This window comes from Dendrobates tinctorius, unplaced genomic scaffold, assembly GCF_039654945.1.
Source record: "Dendrobates tinctorius isolate UK_male_01 unplaced genomic scaffold, ASM3965494v1 ptg000159l, whole genome shotgun sequence".
Classification (NCBI taxonomy): Eukaryota; Metazoa; Chordata; class Amphibia; order Anura; family Dendrobatidae; genus Dendrobates; species Dendrobates tinctorius.
Genome location: NW_027361826.1, coordinates 9,029,957 through 9,052,571, shown reverse-complemented (window position 1 = coordinate 9,052,571; position 22,615 = coordinate 9,029,957). Strand labels below are relative to the sequence as shown.

General features: G+C 46.5%; 1 protein-coding gene across 2 annotated transcripts in view; it reads left to right on the top strand.

Moving 5' to 3' along the window:
• Window positions 1-22,615, top strand: part of LOC141052291 (arf-GAP with dual PH domain-containing protein 1-like) — a 75,590-nt gene that overhangs the window by 5,816 nt on the left and 47,159 nt on the right. Inside the window, exons 2-3 of one of the 2 annotated variants that reach the window (XM_073549489.1) lie at window positions 3,913-4,051; window positions 19,417-19,727. In XM_073549489.1, the coding sequence (XP_073405590.1) occupies window positions 19,637-19,727 (91 nt within the window). In that variant the 5' untranslated portion in view covers window positions 3,913-4,051; window positions 19,417-19,636. Of the gene's footprint in view, window positions 1-3,912; window positions 4,052-19,416; window positions 19,728-22,615 lie in introns of those variants that run through there. The other variant, XM_073549490.1, reaches the window with a different exon arrangement.

The following is a 22,615-nucleotide window of genomic DNA, read 5'->3' as shown; positions in this document are numbered from 1 at the left end:
GTGTGCAAAACGTTTCTCTCGTTTTGGACAGACAGAAATAGTATGAGAGGCGTCTCCACAGAAAAAACACAGCTTATTACACCTTCTAAACTCCTGACGTTGCGCCCTAGACAAAACTCTATCACATTGCATAGGTTCAGACATTTGTCCAAAAGGTGGCAGCGCCTCTCGAGTAGTTTTGCGTTCACGTAAACGCCGATCAATTTGAATGGCTAATGACATAGAATCGTCAAGACCAGAGGGAACAGGAAATCCCACCATAGTATATTTTACGGTTTCTGACAAACCCTTCCGAAAGAGAGCTGCCAAGGCACTATCATTCCATGTAGTAAGGACCGCCCACTTTTGGAATTTTTGACAGTATAACTCTGCAAAATCCTGACCCTGTGTTCAATGCCAATAGGGCTTTCTCAGCTTGATCAATAGCATTAGGTTCATCATACAACCCCAAGGCTTGAAAAAATGCATCCACATTAGTCAGAATAGGATCTTCAGGTGTCAAAGAAAACGCCCAATTCTTGGGATCGCCGCGCAGCAAGGAGATTACAATTTTAACCTGCTGCGTAGAGCTCCCCGATGAATTAGGCTTCAAGGCAAGAAATAATTTACAATTATTCTTAAAATTCAAAAATTTAGACTGATCCCCAAAAAACATCAGGAGTAGGGATCTTTGGTTCAGCAGCATGTGAATGAGCGAGATAGGCGGAAATTCCCCGCACTTCAGCAGTGAGCTGCTCCACACGATCAGACAAATGCTTAATCTCCATTAAGAAAAAAAAAAAAACTCCAGAGAAAACTACGGCCCCAGAGAAAAAGAGGGAAAAATATACATAAAAAAAATTCTGGCACTTTTTTTTTTTTTTTTACAATTCTTTCCTGCTTTTGAGTACCCTAGAATCTGCGGTATGACTGGTGATTCTGTTATGAATGGGTCACCGAGGAGAAAAAGGCAAAACAAGCTAAGCCACAGAAAACCAGAGTGGTTGGTAACTATGCAGATTGCAGATCCCTGATCTTACCACACAACTAGCAGTAGCCGTGGAGCGTGCCTACGATGTTCCTAGACGCCTCATCACGGCCGGAGGACTACATAAGCCTAAAGCAAGAAAAGGAAAAACTAACTGCCCCAGAGCAGACCCCAAAGGAATAGATAGCCCCCACACATGTATTGACGGTGAAACAAGATGAAGGCACAAATACAGGCAGGAAAATAGGCTGAACAAATGATGGGGCCCAAACTAGACAGGAAAGGAAAGGCAAGTCACTGTCTGCAACCTGCAAAAAACCCTACAAAAATAATGTCCAACATTTCTGATAGCAAACTTAACCCTGAAGTCACTAGACTTCTCCCACTATATCAGCACTCTGGAATATTCTGAGACAGAGCAAAAAGAGACCGAACTAGTAAGGGACAAAAAGCCAACTGGCAAAATACTGATAAATAAGAGTGAAAATTCAGCTCAGCCCCCAGCCGGGGCTGGCAGACCACACAAAAAACTGAATAGACCAACAAAATCAAGTGTGAACATTAGCGGAAAAACTTAGATTTAGATGACTGGAACAGAGCAGAAAACCAAGAGCTGACAAGCCAGAAGGAATCACCAGCAACTGAATAGGGCGTCAGCTGTCTTAAATCCAATCTGAGAATCCCGAGATCCAATCATCATCCCCATCCTCAGGTGGCAGATCTCCACTGATCAAACCAGCCGCATCACCTCCCGACACCACCAGAGGGAGTTCAGAAGGGGAACCCGAGAATGAACTCACAACACTAGGGTACCTCTAGCTTTTGGGATAGGGATGGAGCCCCTAGCCCCGGGATATCAGACAACAGTCATGTGACAGCTCTGTGAGATTGGATAGGGAGTGTCTGTGAAAGGCAATTTTCAAGTCTTGCCACAGATTCACAATGGGATTAAGGTCTGGACTTTGGGTCATTCAAACACATGAATATGTTTTGATGTAAATCATTGTATTGTTTTGTGACATGCCTATGTGGTTTCATTAGATTAGAAGAATGGAGTGTAGTGACCCATTCTGTCCTGCAATTGAAACTAGATATCACATAACAAGACCAAGGTGTTAAACAGGGTATACACAAACCATCAGAAGGCATTACATAACTGAGCTATGAGTCAACCATCCAGCTAAAGGCGTGCGATTGACCGCACGCCATCGCTCTCAAAGGCTATCATGGGGCGGAGCAAGACACCAATGGAGGCTGGATTAGAGGTCTTCAGTTCTCGCCGGAGTTGAGTCCTCCTTTTGTCTTGGATGTAATGATAACCCAAGATTGGTGTGGAGACCATGTCAGAAACATAACGAAGAGGCCTTCATGAGAGCAAATGTCCCAGGAGCCTTTTTTTTAACACAACATCAGTCAACATTTTGTTTGTGCTACTGTGCGCAGCCTGTATGGCCTAAATGTGATACCATGGCCTGCACAGTTTCTGTTCTTGTCTCCCATCGGTTACATCTGGGACTTTGTAGCACCCGCATCTCTGCCTGCAATCCCTCTCTCCCTGCTGAGACATCAGCGTACTTACCGCCAAGGATCCATTCCTGCACCTTCCAGGTCTGCTGCTGCCCGTGGTGCACGCACTCCTAGCCGGTCTCCAAGCTCTGTGCTTAGAGCGCGCACGCACCCTTCCTCTTATGGGGCCGCGCGCGTTCCTCTAAAGTGTCTCCGGCCAATGGCTGGAGGTCTCTTTCTATTTGAACCGCCTCTTCCAGCATGGAGATGCCTGTGCAATGTTGTGAGTTTGTTCCTAACACGCTTGTCGGTTCTCAGGTCTCTGTACTTGTATCCGAGTCTGCTGCACACACCAGTGCTCACCTCAACGGCAGCAGAGCCAGCTGCACCCGCCAGTGCTCACCTCAACGGCAGCAGATCCAGCTGCACCCGCCAGTGCTTACCCCAACGGCAGCCGAGCCAGCTGCACCCGTCAGTGCTCATCTGTCCGTTAGACTGTCCTGTCTGCACCTGCGGTTTCTGTCATCTTCTCTGCCTGTCTGCATCTGTTGGACATTTCCCCGGGCCATTCCAGCTATCCACTCCTAGGGGTCAGCCGCCAATTACCCATCGTCAGTCCTGGAGTAGCACCTGGATTAACTCCCTTGTCTCTCCACGGACTGCGGTGTCATTAGCTGCTGCGTGTCCGTGGTCGGATTGAGTGAGGGTCCTAGTCATGCCCCTCCAGGTCTTACTTGGGCTTTGGCACAGTGGTTCCACCACTCTGCCCGTTACAGACGTCAGTGGTTGGCAATTGCAAAGGGAGCTGCCAGCAGCGCATCTTGATGATTTGCTGCCCAAATGCATTATTATTTTTAAAACACCCTTGATTACAGAGATCTGATTGAGATGGAGGAAAGATTTTGAGTTTGGTTTTGTCCACATTGAGTTTTAGAAAACGTGATGAAAAGAAGGAGGATATGGCTTATAGACACTGTTGGATTCTGGATAGTAGAGAGGTGACATCTGGGACAGAGTGGTAGATTTGAGTGTCATTAGCATACAGGTAGTACTGTGAGTCATGGGAAAAGTATAGACGAAGAAGAGCGGGGGTCCCAGGACAGACAATAGGATGCACAAACAAAGAGAGGTGGAATGAGAAGGTATGGGAGAACATTCACAACATTTTTTATTTCAATTATCACTAAAAAGGAGCTGAAGAGCTGATTAAATGCAAATTTACCCTTTATTTAAAGGGGCATTAACAGATTTTCCTATGGGGGTGTTTACTTTCCCCCTCTATGACACTGGCAAATCGTAAGAAGGCTGCATCGGAGGGAAGCGGGGGAAGCAAATGTTCACAGAGAAGGTGAAAACAGACATTTTCAGCATGATCTTTTGAGAGCTGATGTGTCTTACTTGACCATGCTTATAACTCCTGTCACCTCCTGTCATTACAGTGCTGGGGGAGAGCTGCATCAGGGAGCAGTGGAAAAGGTCATAGGATTAGCATTTGCCACATGCAACTCTGAACCTACTACAGGTATTGGGGAAGAAGATTGAGAGTATGTCCCCTTTCCTACTGTATAGTACGTCCAGGTATCATGATTTCTGCTATATACAGCAATACTACAGTATAAAAATCTTTTAAAAAATGGATGTGCACCATGATTGCATTGTGATGATTGGTTGTCACAACTTTCCACCCAAACAAAGTGATGAAAACAAAATAAAACAGACACCACAAAGAACAGTTTTGGTACAAATTGTATTTGTTCTTTTATTTTAATTCTCCATATATTTTATATCCTCAAATTCTCACCAATTTTGGGACAATTTTACTCAATGACCCATTCCTTAAAATTTAAAGAAAAGTTACAAATCATACATCACGAACTACAAGGAATATAGTTGCATTTTGCCAACTTTACAGGGGGGACGATCCTCTGAAGCATGCTTTATTGTCATTTTTCCAGTGCTCTGGCACTGGAAAAGTTGGAAATGTATCAACATACAGTTCCCAGATAAGATAACTAGTGTTCAACTCCTGTCTTCATGGCTCATCCTTGTTTGCTATCAGATGCAATACAAATGTGGTTTACAGTCCATTGGGCGTGCCACACAAAGTATAGGTACAAGGGTCAACAAGCACCACTGGAGTGTAATTACTGGATGCACTAAACATGGTGTGTCACCCAATGCATTTACAACTAGGTTTTATATTTTGTGTGTATTTTTACAATGCCTAGAACAAAGCTTCCCTAACTATTTCTACTGCGGTGTCATTAGTAAAACCAAGAAAGGTGTGGTCCTCATCTTAACCAAGATGATGTCAGGGCTCACCATCTGTAGTGGAAATCCTCTCCTACACAATCCTCAATGTTTCTTTTTTTGTCTCCTGAATCCAATAGAATTTCTACGTGGGTGTATATTCACATGTCTTTAATTAAGTCCCCCCCTCCACAAAAAAACACAAACGTTTTAATCTCTTAAGCCTGTTTCACACTTCAGTTTTTTTACGTCAGTCAAAATCCGCCAGAGTGTGAAAAAACGGATCTGTTTCCGTTTTGCAACAAACGGATGCCACCGGATCCGTTTTTTGACGGATCCACTTTAGCAGCCAGTGCATGAAATTTAAAGTAACGTGACTCTGGGAAAGGAGGGAGGGAGAGAGAGAGGAAGAGACAAATATAATGAAACGAAATTCTTCCGGGCATGCTCATTATAAAAAGGCGGATCCGTTGGCGGATTCCGTCAATTAACGGGTGGCAACAGATCCGTCGCCCATAGGCGTCCATTATAACGCATGGCGGACAGCGACGGATTCGTTGCTATCTGCTATTTTAACGCAGACAAAAAAGTTTCATTGTCCGTCCACCCCAGACAGCGTAAACCAAAAAAAAAAAAATGAAGTGTGAAACAGGCCTTACTGCCCCAACAATACATTTATTCTTGATTTATCATGATCTCAAAAGTCCTTTTCCTATATAAGAGGGAGTGGTTGGAGCTTACCATTAGTGACGATCGAATAGTGAAATATTCACAATAGGGAAAATCGGTCCAAATAATTTCTAATCGAGTATTCCTACCAAATAACGAATCCAACGCAAGTCAATGGGAAAGCCGAATATTTTTCTTCTGGACCCAACAAACAGGTCTGAGGACCTGAGAAAAAAGCTGAAATGGATGGGGAAGTGCTAAAACTAAATGGAAATAGCATGGAGAAGATGCCTGCATGTCTTTCTGACTCATATATGGTATCTGGGAATAATGTTGCCTGACTATTGCGCCGGTTTTACGGATTTATAAGAAGACCTACCAAACCAAAACTCTTTTTTTTAAGGTAAAAATGCTAAGAAACATTTTTTTCTTCATAATTACTTTTATGTAATGCAAAATAAAAAAAATATATATCTCCCCTTTACCTTATGTTCACATGTAGAGTTTTGGCTTTATTTTTTCCTTTAACACTTGTGAGGGCTCTCACTGCTACATTTGGGAGGACCCTCCCTCATGCCAAATAGAAAGGTAGTGGATTACATATTCCCCGTACCTTTACAATGCTGTCACGTGGACCCATCCTGCGTGACACGACCCGCAGGCCGGTAACTGAAACAACACGACGCAGCACGTGAAGCTGTCCTGTGTGACACGGCCCGCAGGCCGGTAACTGTAAACAAGACAAGGGGGAGGGACAACAGTTACAACAGTGGGCCCTGCGATAGGGAAAGGGGACGTGGAGACCTCCTGCACTCCCGAGTCAGTGTCCCTAACGCTCCTAACGTTCCCTATGCCGGTTCCGCATCGGGTGCCGCTCAGGATACCTGTCGCCCTAGCACACCCTACACCTATCCCTTGCTAGGGAGCTGGGTGGCGCAGGCACTGGCCCCTGCTCTCTCCAGCTCCTTCCTCCACCAGGGATGGTTGGAATGAATACTATCACCAACGCTGATTGCAACACCTGTGACTCTTTTATAGCAGAGCCAGCAATCACACCTGCATTATAAATGTGCACTTAACTAAAGAAACAGAGTGCAATGACGCTCACCACCACCGGGGGCGAACTTAGAACAAACGACACCACAGTGCAATAATCCAAATGGCCACCGGGGGCAAAAACATCTCTAAGCACAGCTTGAGAAAAAAAAGGTTACCTGTTCTTTTATCTGTCCTGATCCCGCATGGATCATGACAAATGCCATTTCAAACATGCCCATTTGAATATTGGGCTTCGCCCAGCACCAACACCATGTCCACCGCAATGTCATTATGCGGCCCTCACTTCACATTTTCAGAGGGGCAACAGGTGCCGTGAAACCTGAGTTTGGGAAGGGCCCTCAAGTGGCCCTGTATCATATATTTGGGAGTTCTCTCACTTCTACATTTGTGAGGTCCATCCCTCATGCCAAATAGCAAGATAGTGGAATATTCCCCATCCAGCGTCGGACTGGAGCTCCTTAGGCCCACCAGAGAGAATTATTCTTTTGGCCCACTATGTAGCTACATAGAAATAAATACAAGACCACCAATTGTGCTTGCAGTAAAACAAGCTAATATCAGGGTGTAATATAAGGTAGTACATGGCTTAATGATATAGCAGGGGTTGAGGTAGCACACTCACAGGATATAATGCAGCCCTCATATAATGTAGTCCCCCTCACAGAATATAATGTAGCCCCCTCAGGATATAATGCATTCCCCCACAGAATATAATGTAGCCCCCTCAGAGTATAATTCAACCCCCTCATAAGGTATGCAGACCCCCATAGAATATAATATAGCCCCCTCATAGGGTATAATGCAGCTCCCCTCATATAGTATAATGTAGCCCCCACAGAATATAATGCAACCCCCTCTTAGAATATAATGTAGCCCCTCATAGAATATAATGCAGCCCCTTCACAGAATATAATGTAGCCCCCTCATAGTGTATAATGCAGCCCCCACAGAATATAATGTAGCCCCCTCAGAGTATAATGCAACCCCCTCTTAAGGTATAACGCAGCCCCCCATAGAATATAATGTAGCCCCCTCATAGAATATAATGCAGCCCCCTCATAGGGTATGATGCAACCCCCACAGAATATAATGCAATCAACTTTAAGGTATAATGCAGCCCCTCTCATAGGGTATAATGTAGCCCCCTCAGAGTATAATGCAGCACCCCACAGAATATAATGTAGCCCCCTCATAGGGTATAATGCAGCCCACTCAGAGGATATAATGCAGCCCCTCATAAGGTATAATGCAGCCTCCCTCATAGTATAATGCAGCCCACTCATAGGGTATAATGCCCCCTCATAGGGTATAATGCTGCCCCCCTCATACAGTATAATGCAGCCCCCTCATAGAATATAATGCAGCTCCCTTATACGGTATAATGCATCCCCCTCATATAGTATAATGCAGCCACCTCGTAGAATATAATGCAGCTCCCTTATACGGTATAATGCATCCCCCTCATATAGTATAATGCAGCCCCCTCATATAGTATAATGCAGCTACCATAGAATATATTGTAGCCCCCCAATAGGGTATGATGCAACCCCTCATGTAGTATAATGTAACCCCAAAAGAGAAAAACCATAAAACATAACTTTTAATATAAAATAAAAGCTACCACAAGACAAAGGGAGGATAAAAACACACTAGATCTATATGTCACAGACTATAACAGAGTGTCCGAAAAATGCACAAAACAGACTACAATGCGTATTGTGATAAAACACTCCGGGATCGCCTTTGCTGGGGTCAAAGGTCACGTGCATTCAGCATGAAACTCAGGCGCAGAGCTGGGATTTGGGTGTAACTGACCCTGGGTCAGGTTTATTAACGGTGAAAGCAATGCAAAAGGAAATAAAACATAAAACAAATCCTTGCCTGTCTGGCACTAACTAAACAATGGACAACCTAACTACCAACTGGCGGGCTTCTCCCGTCCAGCCAAACCACAGTTGCAGTGGGCACTGCTTCCACTCACGTGTGTCTCTCACACAGACAGGCTCTCTGTGTTCCCAGGCTGAGACACTCACACAACCACCTTGCATCCTTTTATATCCACCTCCCATTATTCATTAGCAAGCAGGTGCGATACTGACCAGACTAGGCCACATAGGAAAGGAATCTGGGCGAGATATACCTGCCCTCATCCACTATTCCCACATGATTCTCACATATCCCCCCTCTGCTCAGACCACTCCGGTTGAGCAATGACACCCGCCAAACAGTGCACTCGGGACAGGGCATCTGCATTTCCCATCTGTACCCCTGGGCGGTGCTCCACCGTAAAAGTGTAGGCCTGCAGGGCAAGGAACCACCGGGTCACCCGGCTATTCCGTTCCTTGTTCAAGTGCATCCACTTGAGAGGGGCATGGTCAGTGATCAGCCTGAACTTTCGGCCCACCAGGTAATATTTGAGGGCCTCTAGAGCCCACTTAATGGCGAGGCACTCTTTTTCTACGACTGCATACCTTTGCTCGTGTTTATTCAGCTTCCTGCTGAGATAGAGGACTGGGTTTTCCACTCCGTCCCTCACTTGTGAGAGTACGGCCCCGATACCGGTATCAGAGGCATCCGTTTGTACCACAAACTCACTGCGGAAGTCCGGAGTCACCAGTACGGGCTGAGAGCAAAGTGCCCGTTTTAGGCTATGGAAGGCTTCTTCAGCCACTAAACTCCATTTAATCATGACGGAGTCTTTCCCTTTTGTAAGATCCGTCAGGGGGGTAGCGATGGCTGCAAAATTGGGTATGAACCGACGATAATAACCGGCGATCCCCAGGAAGGCTTGCACCTGCTTCTTGTTGACAGGTTGTGGCCAGTCCTGAACCGCCTGAATCTTATCAACCTGGGGTTTAACAACACCCCTCCCAATTACATACCCCAAATACCGAGCTTCTTCTAGCCCGATGTGACATTTCTTGGGGTTCGCGGTTAGACCTGCCTCCCACAGGTCGTCAATCACAGCTTGTACTTTCTGGAGATGAGTCTCCCAGTCCAAGCTGTAAATGACAATGTCATCCAAATAGGCCAAAGCGTACCGCCTATGTGGCCTCAAGACTCGATCCATCAGTCTCTGGAAGGTCGCCGGTGCCCCGTGCAGTCCAAACGGCGTATACACATACTGAAATAAACCTTCCGGCGTAGCAAATGCCGTCTTTTCTCTGGCCGCCTCAGCCAGAGGGATCTGCCAATACCCCTTTGTTAGATCTAGGGTCGTAATATACCGGGCTTTTCCTAACCGATCTATTAACTCGTCGACCCGGGGCATAGGATAGGCATCAAATTTTGAGACCGCATTCAGTTTCCTGAAGTCATTGCAGAACCGGATGGTGCCGTCCGGTTTAGGAATTAGCACAATCGGGCTGGACCACGCACTGTGCGATTCCTCAATGACTTCCAACTCTAACATTGCCTTCACTTCTCGGGAAACGGCTTCACGGCGCGCTTCCGGAATTCGGTAGGGCTTTACGTGAACTGTGACACCAGGTTCCGTTACGATGTCATGTTTCATTAGCATAGTCTGCCCGGGTTTTTCTGAGAAAAACTTTTGGTTGTGAAGTAGAAACTGCCTGACCTCAGTCTTTTGCCGCTCCGAGAGAGTCTCTGCAACTCGTACCTCCGGCACGGTATGTGGGCAGACAGGGCGGGCCAGCTCCGCTGATAAGGCAGACCGATCCTTCCAGGGCTTTATCAGATTTACATGATAAATCTGTTCAGGTTTCCGTTTACCTGCCTGGTATACTTTGTAGTTTACTTCACCAACTCTTTCCTTGATCTCAAAGGGGCCCTGCCACTTTGCCAGGAAGTTACTGTCCACCGTGGGGACCAGGATCAACACCCTATCTCCGGGTGCAAATGTACGGATCTTGGCGCCCCTATCATAGATTCTTTTTTGGGCTCCTTGAGCCTGTACCATGTGTTCTTTGACGATAGGCATAACAGCCGCAATACGGTCCTGCATTTGTGTGACGTGATCTATCACTGTTTTAAACGGAGTGACCTGACCCTCCCAGGTTTCTTTTGCAACGTCTAACAGTCCGCGAGGACGTCGGGCGTACAATAACTCGAAAGGCGAGAATCCCGTGGAAGACTGGGGTACTTCCCTGATGGAAAAAAGAAAATACGGAAGTAAATAGTCCCAGTTCTTCCCATCCTTGTCTATCACCTTTCTCAGCATCTGCTTCAGAGTTTTATTGAACCGTTCAACCAACCCGTCTGTTTGAGGGTGATACACGGATGTGCGTAACGGTTCGATTTGTAACAATCGGCAGAGCTCCTTCATTATCCTGGACATAAAGGGGGTCCCCTGGTCGGTGAGTATCTGTTTTGGTATACCGACCCGACTAAACACATGCACCAGTTCCTTGGCAATCGTCTTGGTGGCCGTGTTACGCAAAGAGATGGCCTCCGGGTAACGGGTGGCATAATCCAAGATGACCAGGATATGTTGGTGTCCACGTGCAGACCGTGGAAGAGGCCCAACTAAATCCATCCCAATCCTCTCAAACGGGACTTCAATAATAGGTAGGGGTACCAAAGGGCTACAGAACCGGGGCTTAGGTGCAGAGGCTTGGCAGTCAGGACAAGACTCACAATATACACGAATATCGTGATGCATGCCTGGCCAAACAAAACAGTGTAATATCCTTTCGGTGGTTTTCTGGACTCCCAAGTGACCTCCCATCACATGTCCGTGGGCCAGGTCCAACACCTGCCGCCGGTATGGTTTTGGCACGACTAATAGTTGCACCGTATCTTCCCCCTTTTTCTCTATCTGATAGAGTAAATCATTCTCCAGAACCATGTAAGGATATGCCAGCCTAGAGCCAGGTTCTACGGGTACCCCATTTATCACTTTTACATTTGTCCTAGCCTGAGAAAGGGTAGGATCCTTTATTTGCTCGCTTTGGAAGTCATCTTTCTGAACTTCTAAATCCGGCAAACGGGGAGGTGGACGGCTGTCGGCCTCCTCCTCTTCCCCGGTCTCCTCCGTATCACCCGCCATGACTGAAAACGGGAACTGTAGGTCATTTCCAGCAGACTCTTCCCCCGAGTCTTCCGGGGAGACCTCTTCCAGGGGTTCGGGACCCACACGCGCCCTGGGAGAAGAATCATGTACACTATTACCCGAGGGCATCAACTGATTCTCCCACAATTGCCAGAAGTGGGGAAAATCCCGGCCCAAGATAACATCATGCAATAACGCCGGGACGAGTCCCACTTTATGTTGCACAGACCCATAGGAAGTAGTAATGCATATGACCGCGGTGAGGTACGAACAGGTGTCTCCATGCACACACGTTACAGAAAATTTGTCTGATGGTCCAGTCGGGGCTGACACCAGACTGGCCTTCACCAGAGTCACCACACTTCCCGAGTCTAACAATGCCACCACATTTTTGCCATCAACAGTTACTGTAAATCACACAAATGTTTTTCCACATCTTTTTGACCGGCATTCACACTCACTACCCGTGCCACCATAGACATGCGGTTTTTAGAGTCTGTGACGTCGCATTGCATGGGTTCAGTAGTGACCGGACAGTTCGCAGCAATATGTCCCATCTCTTGGCAGCGGAAACACCTAACGGGCCCCTTGCTTAGACCATAGTTCGTTACTCTCGGCCTCGCAGTGCGGGCAGTCCCGTTTTCCTCCCCCACTGTCTTAGGGATTTTTCCATCTCCCCTACTCCCTGGAACAGTCTTACCGGTTCCACGTGGAGATGATGAAGAACGAGGTGGGGTAGCGTCGTCTCGGAGTCCTTCCGCCACGGAGTAACGTTCAACCAGATCCACCAGTTGATCTGCAGTCGTAGGATTTCCATGGCTTACCCACTTCCTCAGGGCTGGCGGTAGAGCTCTCAGGTACTTGTCCATGACGACTCTCTGAATTATCTCTGGCGCTGTCAACACCTCGGGTTGTAGCCACTTCTTCGTCACGTGGATCAGGTCGAACATCTGTGACCGCGGTGGTTTATCCGGCTGATAAGTCCATTGATGCACTCTCTGTGCACGGACAGCGGTCGTCACTCCCAGCCGGGCCAAGATCTCGGATTTCAATTTGTCAAAGTCCTGCGCAGCTTCAGGTTCCAAGTCATAATACGCCTTTTGGGCCTCACCGGAAAGAAACGGGGCAATCGGGCCGGCCCATCGTGCCTTCGGCCATTTTTCTCGCACCGCCGTCCGTTCAAACGTGGTCAGGTATGCCTCGACGTCATCTTCGGTCGTCATCTTCTGCCAGTACCGACTCACGTGAATCACTCTCGACTCAGCTTCCAGGTTAACCTCCTGTAGGCTTGCCAGGCACTGCGCCACCTGCTGGAGAAGCAAACGATCGGTAGCTGTCATGTCCATCAACTCCTTCAGCTGGGCCATCATCACCCGATTAGCTTCTTGCTGGACGGCGGTGGACTGTACCAGCGCTTTCACCATGTCCTCCATGCTCATGCTTGCAACGTGATGCCCGCGTTCTCCACCACAATGTGATAAAACACTCCGGGATCGCCTTTGCTGGGGTCAAAGGTCACGTGCATTCAGCATGAAACTCAGGCGCAGAGCTGGGATTTGGGTGTAACTGACCCTGGGTCAGGTTTATTAACGGTGAAAGCAATGCAAAAGGAAATAAAACATAAAACAAATCCTTGCCTGTCCGGCACTAACTAAACAATGGACAACCTAACTACCAACTGGCGGGCTTCTCCCGTCCAGCCAAACCACAGTTGCAGTGGGCACTGCTTCCACTCACGTGTGTCTCTCACACAGACAGGCTCTCTGTGTTCCCAGGCTGAGACATTCACACAACCACCTTGCATCCTTTTATATCCACCTCCCATTATTCATTAGCAAGCAGGTGCGATACTGACCAGACTAGGCCACATAGGAAAGGAATCTGGGCGAGATATACCTGCCCTCATCCACTATTCCCACATGATTCTCACAGTATATACATGTGACTATTCCTAGCCCCAAAATTTGAAAGGACTGGACAAAAATACCAATGGTCCAAGACAAGGCTTACAAGACCAAAAAACTGCAAGTGAACCGTTTCCTTGTTAGAGGTTTACACAATTTCAGCAATACCTCTACTCTATGCAAATTATCAAGGAAAATATTTGTTCCTGCTTATTTATAAAGACGTCATATAGAAAAAATCCATAAAAAAATGGAATGGTCTCACCATATCCATATGGAAGAAGTCCACGTCAGATGTCCACCAGAAGTCATGCGTAGTAAGGAGCCAGGGAAATATATTCACCCTATTCGGCCCTGTCAAAGCTACCATATCCTGACCCCCATGACTCCTACCCTAACAAGGGCAGCCCACATCTGACCCTCAAAATAGAAGCCCTATTATGTCCCTGTGCAGCCCGACGCATTTCGTCAGTAAAGTGAATTCAGGGGACCAACTAGCACTTAATGGGCATACTAATATAATGACAACTGTACGGACTGCCTCCTCAGATGACAAACAGGTGTGAGTGCCTGTTCAAAGCAGTTAAAACTGGTTTGAATCAGTGACTGGTAACCAACTTACGATTTTACTTAAAAAAATGCTTTGTCCCAATTAATTTGCACAGCACTGTATAATGCAGCCCCCCTCAAATAGTATAATGCAGCCCACCAGGGTCGGACTGGGGTGTCTAGGGCCCACCAAGGGAATTAATTTTAGGGGCCCACCTACAGTAATGTACAACTCAACATTTAGGCTTTGAGACCGCGGAATTACACCATGGGTTCTTTTGCCGTATATCTCATTCCCACGCCAAATCGGCATCATTTCAGCATCCTAATTCTACTAAAAGCTGCACCGTTGTTCATATACTGCAGATCTTTCCGCACTACGATTCATTTAATCCTTTAGGGCTGCAGGCCTGTTTTCACCTTAATGCCCAGGCCATTTTTTGCAAATCTGACCTGTGTTACTTTGAAGTTAAAAAGTGACCCCATTTTGGAATCTACACCCCCAAGGATTGACGTAGGGGGTATAGTGATCACTTTGTCCCAACAAGAGTTCCAGGGTAGATGCTACACAGCCCAGCCAATCGAAGCGTTCGTATCTGCAGGGGGGGCTAAAATTCGCCCGGACCAACCAGGCAGCGTTGCTGCCTGCCGGTCTTAGCGGCGAAAGCCTCCCGGTACCTGTGCGATTAGCTGCCCCAATAGGCAGCACAGGTCCCCAATAGGCAGCATTGGTCCCTATAGGCAGCACAGGTTCCCAATAGGCAGCACAACTCACCAAAAGGCAGCACAGGTCCCCAAAAGGCAGCACAGGTCCCCAATAGGTAGCACACGTCCCCAATAGGCAGCACAGGTCCCCAATAGGCAGCATTGGTCCCTATAGGCAGCACAGGTTCCCAATAGGCAGCACAACTCCCCAATAGGCAGCACAGGTCCCCAAAAGGCAGCATAGGTCCCCAATAGGTAGCACACGTCCCCAATAGGCAGCACAGATCCCCAATAGGCAGCACAGGTCCCCAATAGGCAGCATTGGTCCCCAATAGGCAGCATTGGTCCCAAATAGGGAGCAAAGGTCCCCAGTAGGCAGCACAGGTCCCCAATAGGTAGCACATGTCCCCAATAGGCAGCACAGGTCCCCAATAGGCAGCATTAGTCCCTATAGGCAGCACAGGTTCCCAATAGGCAGCACAACTCCCCAATAGGCAGCACAGGTCCCCAAAAGGCAGCACAGGTCCCCAATAGGTAGCACAGGTCCCCAATAGGCAGCACAGGTCCCCAATAGGTAGCACACGTCCCCAATAGGCAGCACAGGTCCCCAATAGGCAGCATTGGTCCCTATAGGCAGCACAGGTTCCCAATAGGCAGCACAACTCCCCAATAGGCAGCACAGGTCCCCAAAAGGCAGCACAGGTCCCCAATAGGTAGCACAGGTCCCCAATAGGCAGCACAGGTCCCTAGTAGGCAGCACAGGTCCCAAGTAGGCAGCACAGGTCCCCAATAGGCAGCACAGGTCCCTAGTAGGCAGCACAGGTCCCTAATAGGCAGCACAGGTCCCCAATAGGCAGGCACAGGTCCCTAGTAGGCAGCACAGGTCCCCAATAGGCAGCACTGCACAGGTCCCCAATACGCAGCACATACAGACAGTAACTCACTGACCCGGCGTTGGCCTGTGTACCAGATACACAGGCGACAGGCTGCGACGCGTCTGACTCTGAAGAAGAAGAAGACTGTCACTGTAATCACGCGGCCGCGGTTGAGGCCTCCTGGATGGCCAGGCCCCGCACCGCCCGTCCTCCTCCTCCGGCCTCCGGGTGTGCGCAAATCACCGGTCCGTCACGCTGCCTGGGCTCAGCTCACATTGACTTGACAAGTCTGGGCAGTGGCGGTGACTCCTTCAGCGAGCTCCAGTTACCCGCCAATGCCGCACTGCGCGCAGGAATCAGTGCGCGGGGCGGGGGCCTCCGGGGTGTGCTGTGCTCTGTCCAGTAGTCAGAGACAGAGCAGAGAATGACCCGACGTATCAATGCGCGGTATCCAGCGCGGCGGCCGGGACTAGGAAGCAGAGCAAGAGTCCTCCTCTGCTCCTTGCCGGCTGCACTGCAGCAACATCAAAGTACCGGATCGCGGCTGTGAATCTCCCCGGTTCGGGGAACCAGCTGCTTTTTTAACAACCGGTTCCACCGAACCGGGGAGAACCCGCTGAATCCCACCCCTGGGTACGAGCGACCAGTGAGTGACAGTGACATTCGGGGGCGGGGCCCACCGAGGGATCCAGCGGTACCTCGGTGGGCCAGTCCGAGCCTGCAGCCCACTCATAGGGTATAATGCAGCCACCCCACAGGATATAATGCAGCCCCCTCATAGGATATAATGCAGCCCACTCATAGGGTATAATGCAGCCCCCATTCATAGGTTAAAATGCAGCCCACATCATAGGGTATAATGCAGTCCCCACAGAATATAATGCTGCCCGCCTCATAGAATATAATGTATCCCCCTCATAGGGTATAATGCAACCCCCCTCATATAGTATAATACAGCCCCCTCATAGGGTATAATGCAGCCCCCCTCATAGGGTAAAATGCAGCCCCCCACATAATATAATGGAGCCACCCTCCACAGAATTAAATGCAGCCCTGCTCATAGGGTATAATGCATCCCCCCTCATAGAGTATAATGTAGTCCCCTCAAAGGGTATAATGCAGCCACCTCATAAGGTGTAATGCAGCCCACCCCCTCATAGGGTATAATGCAGATTTACCCCCCACAGATTATAATGCAGTCCACCCACAGAATATAATTAGAAATAGAGAGCAAACGAAAAGCTTTCAGGTTGGGGTGTAAACAGTCTATGCAAAGTGCTAATATTATATACGGTACGTTAATATCAAAAAGCCTTCACCACACCGCGTAGGACTATAATATTACTATGTGGACAGTCGAGACAGCTACCAACAAGACAACAAAAAAGAACAATTGACCATAATTTTCACTCAAATAATTTTTATTATACCTCAGGTTAAAAACATAATAGAGCATATAAAGTCAATACACAGCAGAATAGGAAGCAACAACCAGGAAGGATATACTGTATACAAAGTATTCTGTAATGTCGCTATAACAAATGCTGCAATGTAAAATTACCATACATACATCCAAATTTAAAGTGACAAGTGCAAGTGCTATGCTGAAAAATATATTGCCAAAATTCCCTGAATATAGTAGGTAAGTAATGCCAAACAAAGTGACCTGTGCACTCTTTTTCAAAAAAATCTCAAGCAACTTATTGCTATCCCAGCATAAACTACATAAAAAGAAAAATAATACGAAAGTGTATAATCAAGTAAAAACAGAGTATAAAAAATATATTTGTGAAGGAACTCACTAGATAGTGCGGCACGTCTACTCATGGATGACGTCACGCCAAAACACGTGTTGGGGAGGACTCCATCCAGGAGTAGACGTGCTGTACTATCTAGTGAATCCCTTGATAAATATATTTTTTATACTCTGTTTTTACTTGATTATACCACTAGTACACGTATATACATGCACCTTCTGGCACATTATCTAATAAATGTTGCTTGTATTACTATCACTTTTGGATTTTATTATTTTTTATTTTGTTTATGCTGTGATAGCAATAAGTTGCTTAAGATTTTTTTGAAAAATAGTGCAAATGTCACTTTGTTGTAATAGTACTAGGTTTATGTGTGTTTTTTTTTGAATAAGCACTTGCACAGGTCACTTTGTTTGGTATTACTTACCTACTATATTCAGGGAATTTTGGCAATATATACTGCTCAAAAAAATAAAGGCAACATTATTCCATTTGCAACAAGCTGTTTGAGTTCCCTTTATTTCTTTGAGCAGTATATTTTTCAGCATAGCACTTGCACTTGTCACTTTAAATTTGGATGTATGTATGGTAATTTTACATTGCAGCATTTGTTATAATGACATTATAGAATATTTTGTATATATCCTTCCTGGTTGTTACGTCCTATTCTGCTGTATATTGACTAAATTAGATTTATATGCTCTTATTATGTTTTTAACCTGAGGAATGATAAAAATTATTTGAGTGGACATTATGGTCGATTTTTCTTTTTTGTTGTCTTGCCCACAGAATATAATATAGACCCTCATAGAGTATAAAGTAGCTCCCCATAGAATATAATCCAGCCCCACAGTCCTACAGTCTTATGGCCACCACTCACTGATTATATATACATATATAATATAAAAACTAAAAACAATACCTCTCCTCCTCGTTCCCTCTCTGATTCTGGATCTGCTCCGGTATCAGCAACTGCACTGCCGTCTTCCCGGCAAACAGCGGGTACGCGATGAAGTGACATCATCACCACCGGCTTTGTCAAAGGCAGAGGGGCATGATGGGAGAGGGAGTGTCATCTGACGCTCTCTCCTCCATTATTGCTTTCAACTGTATCGGTATCTTTTGGGGCATGGGGAAGAGTGAATATTCATTTCTCTTTCGCAGTGGGGACAGACTTTAGCTGCAGCAGTCAGCTTCTGCCTCCTGTCACCCGCTGCTGCTCTGCTGGCACTGGGCGGGCTACCCTGATTCACAGGCCCCATAGCAGCTGCATAGTGTGCCCGCTATTAGCGACACGCCACTGTCTGGAGGCCCCTGGAACAATGGGTGTCCTAGGCAACTGCCAGCACTGTATGCCAGCAGGTGTCAGTGGCTTGGCCCATCGGAAAATCCTTCGATTCTCCGGTGGGCCAGTCCGACCCTGTCCCCATCCCTTTACAATGCCAGTAAAAACATGCCCATTTGAATTTTGGGCTTCGCCCGCCATCATCACTATGTCCACCGCCATGTCATTATGTGGCATTTGCTTCACATTTTCAGAGGGCCAGCAGGTGCCATGAATCCTGAGTTTGGGAAGGGCCCTTGGGTGGCCCTGTATTATACATTTGGGAGGGTTCTCACTCCTACATTTGGGAGGTCCCTCCCTCATTCAAAATTGTTAGCTAGATACTGGAATACAGGATTGCCTGTTTGCTTGGAAATCCCTGAATGTGTTGCTGCTGTCTAACAGCCGTGAGACATACAGTCGCAGGGACTCGAACATATTTTTCGAGCATGCCGAAGATACTCTTATTCGCACCCGAGCATGCACAGATAACACCTTATCCGAGCACACTTGCTCATCATTACTAGTGTCATAAAAAGACTATCTGTGCTTTGTTTTTTTCTCTCCATTTTGGGAGTAAACCCCAGCAGATTGTGCTCTGGTTGATCTGAGCTACTGTGCAATATACAAGTCTTGTGTATTATAGGCGTGTGTTCACATAATGGTTATCAGTAATAATAAATGAACACATAATTACATTAATGTATCACTTTGTAGGTGTGCGAGCTGTGTGTGTGTGTACAAGTCCTGGCGGATACTGTATGGCCTCCTTCAAGTGTCTTGTAAGACTGAAATGTTGAAAAACTGGTTTACTAATTAAAAACTCCCTCCCCTTTCCAGCAGTCCCAGAAGAGGTTGGATCTTGCAGACATTACTAGTCACCTCGCCCTGTGAGGACACAGATTGGCTTGTTGGCACCCGGACATAGATAAAGTTTGGTTACAAGCCTATACTTGGGCATCTACATGGTGCATGGCTTTCACGTCTAGCCCCGGAAAAGTCTCCATGTCACAGATTGTCACTTTAGTCTGAACTTCTTTAGCTTATTCCGTACATTGTAATGTCGGGAGAACAGGACTGGAACAAGAAATCAGTCAAGATTTTGTCAAGGAAGGATGGAAATACGAAATGCGCCGACTGTGGAGAACCAGGTGAGAGCAAATGAAAGAAAAGGTGGTCTGGATGCGGTAATAAGTGGCGAAATAATATGAGGGGAACAAAAGATTCCAGGTAGTTCTCAGGAGGCTTTTTTACTTTGTTCTCACCATGAACCTTGTCCTGCGGCTTAGTAAAGTTAATACTAGTTGTAGCACAATGCTGAGAACAGCTGGAGAAAAATATCTGTGTGTTAGGGACTGTAGACTATGAAGACTCTTACTAATGTTATTTTTTCTTTATGACCTATTGTAATTTTTTGAATAATTATGAAATAATCTAACAATAATGCCAAGTTGGTGCCTAGATCCAATTAAAGAGGTACGAAGGGTAAACTTTTACTAATCTGCCAAACTCTTTGCAATGTTCCAAGTCTTTTTCCCATTATACCTGATTAGACTTAATAGTAAGCTGCTGGAATATTGCTCAACTTCCGGCTAGATCACCCCGGTACAGTAAATACTCACTTTTCCGTAACACCGACTTGTCTGAGAGTGCCGATACAGCTGGTGCCAAGGAGCAGGACTGTATCTAGCTAAGTTATTCAGATACCACCAAAACTTGTGTAAAAGAAAGATTGCCCTTGTTGCCTATAGCAACCAATCAGAGAGCAGCTTTCATTTTCAAAACAGCTTTGACAAAATGAAAGTTGCTCTGTGATTGGTTAAACAATTTTGATAAATCTGCCCCTACATATACAACGTGAAGAAATTTTACATAGATGTGAACAAGCCATTGAACCAAGGCTGAAAAATATCTGATTACGTGATGGCCTCATTAACACTTGTGTTTTCAGTATCTGTTTCCTTTCTTATGAATCATTAAGTCAACAATTCGCAATTCCACATGCCTATGGCCTATCCAGGGCCATAACGATCGCGGTAGCAGAGGTTGCGACCGCGCCTGTGCGGGAAAGGGGCCTGCCAGCTCCTACTTCAGATGGATATGCGTCACTGGACGCAAATTTAGTTAAAATGTATTGTAGCTTACTGCAATACACGCCAATTAGATGGTGGCAACTGACGTCGGCGTGCAGTCACAAGTGGCGTATGGCAATGACCTTATGTGCAGCCCGTGTCGGTACGCTGAACAAAAGCTGCCGGCAACAGGAGAGGAGGGTGCTGCTCCTCGTGGGAATAGAGGAAGGTAAGTAGAATATTTTTTTTTATGTTTTGGAAAACAAAACTGACATTATACAAGGAAGGGGCCCAGGATGGGGGTCATTATACCAGAAAGGGGCACAGGATGGAGCCATACCAGGAAGGGGCCCAGGATGGGGGTTATTATACAAGGATGGGACCCAGGATGAAGTTCATTATACAAGGAAGGGTCCAAGGATGGTAGACATTATTATAGGATGGGGTACATTACAAAAGGATGGGGCCCATGATTGGGGACATTATAACAGGATGGAGGCATTATTACAGGGAGGGGCCAGGATGGGGGACATAATAGGTACGGGCCCATGAGGGGGTACATTATACCAGGAAGGAGGACATTACACCAAGAAGTGGTTCAGGATGGGGGTTATTATAACAAGGAGAGGCATAGGTCAGGGTTTATTATAACATGAAGGGGGGGTCTAGGATGGGGGCCAGGATGGGTGAAATTATTACAGAGAGAGGCTAGGACAGGGGGCACATTTTTATAAAAAGTGGCCCAGGATTGGGACATTATTACTGGAAGGGACAGGAGGGGACATTATTACAGAAAGGGGTCAGAATGGGTGATATTATTACAGGAAGGGAAAACACTGGAAAACAATAGCGCAGTATAGGGTCTCATTAGATGTCAGATCAAAAATGGGAGAGCAGGGATTTGCTCACCGGGTGGGGTTGTGTTTCCACAACACTGTACAAGCTCAGATATGAATGGCTGCTGCAGATCCATGGAGAGAAGTTCTATAAGTAGACAAGTGGAGATATGGAGCTCTGATGCTCTGCCGGAGACACAGATGGATTCCTCTGTGTGTGTGATGAAAGTATTCAGGAGGCAAAAATATTAAAATGCTGTTTGAAATGGTCAATTTGTTTCAAAGTGAACAGACTTCTTCATCAGGAAAAACCACATTCAAAATGCACTGAACATTAAACACCGCAATTCAGTATTTTTGACTCCTGGATACTTTCATCACGCACACAGAGGAATCCATTGGTGTCTTCGGCAGCACAGCAAAGATCCATATCTCCACTTATCTACTAAGATGGGAACACCATTGCACATGTCATTATAGGATTTAGAACTCTACAGAAGCCCTTACATCTGACCAACATAGAGATGGAGGCCCACGTCCAAATTTTGCACCGCGGCACATGAGACTATTACGCCACTGAGACTATTCTTATGTTAAAGGGGTTGTCCAGTCTACAAGTTTGCAGTCCCTGTACGTAACTGCGGACTTGTGAACCCTCATATTGCGCGCACCACTAGCTGTGCGGATTTTCCTGCGCCGGGAGAGGAAGGTGTGTGACTGCAAGCATGCGATTTGCATACATGTGGTTACATGCTGACTGTACTATATCCGACCTCACAGAATATGAGTTTATTGAGCGAGGTCAGTTATAGTCTAGTCAAAATGTGGCCGGAAGTATAGAAATCGCATACTTGCGGTCAGCTGACTGCTCGCTGCCGGAGAATCCTCACAGTGCCCAATGCACGTGACATGAGGATTCACAAGTCTGCAGTCAGAGTGACTGCATACTTGTAGTTTTAGTTTCATACAGGACAACCCCTTTAATTCTGTATGTTTTAAAATATGCCATATGCATGCTTTATAAAGACGCTTTATAAAACGCTTTCCCTTTGAAGTTTGGAGGATCAACAGCCCGACTTTGTAAATGCAGATATTACCTAAACTTGCATCTGCTTCTATAGTTATTATTAT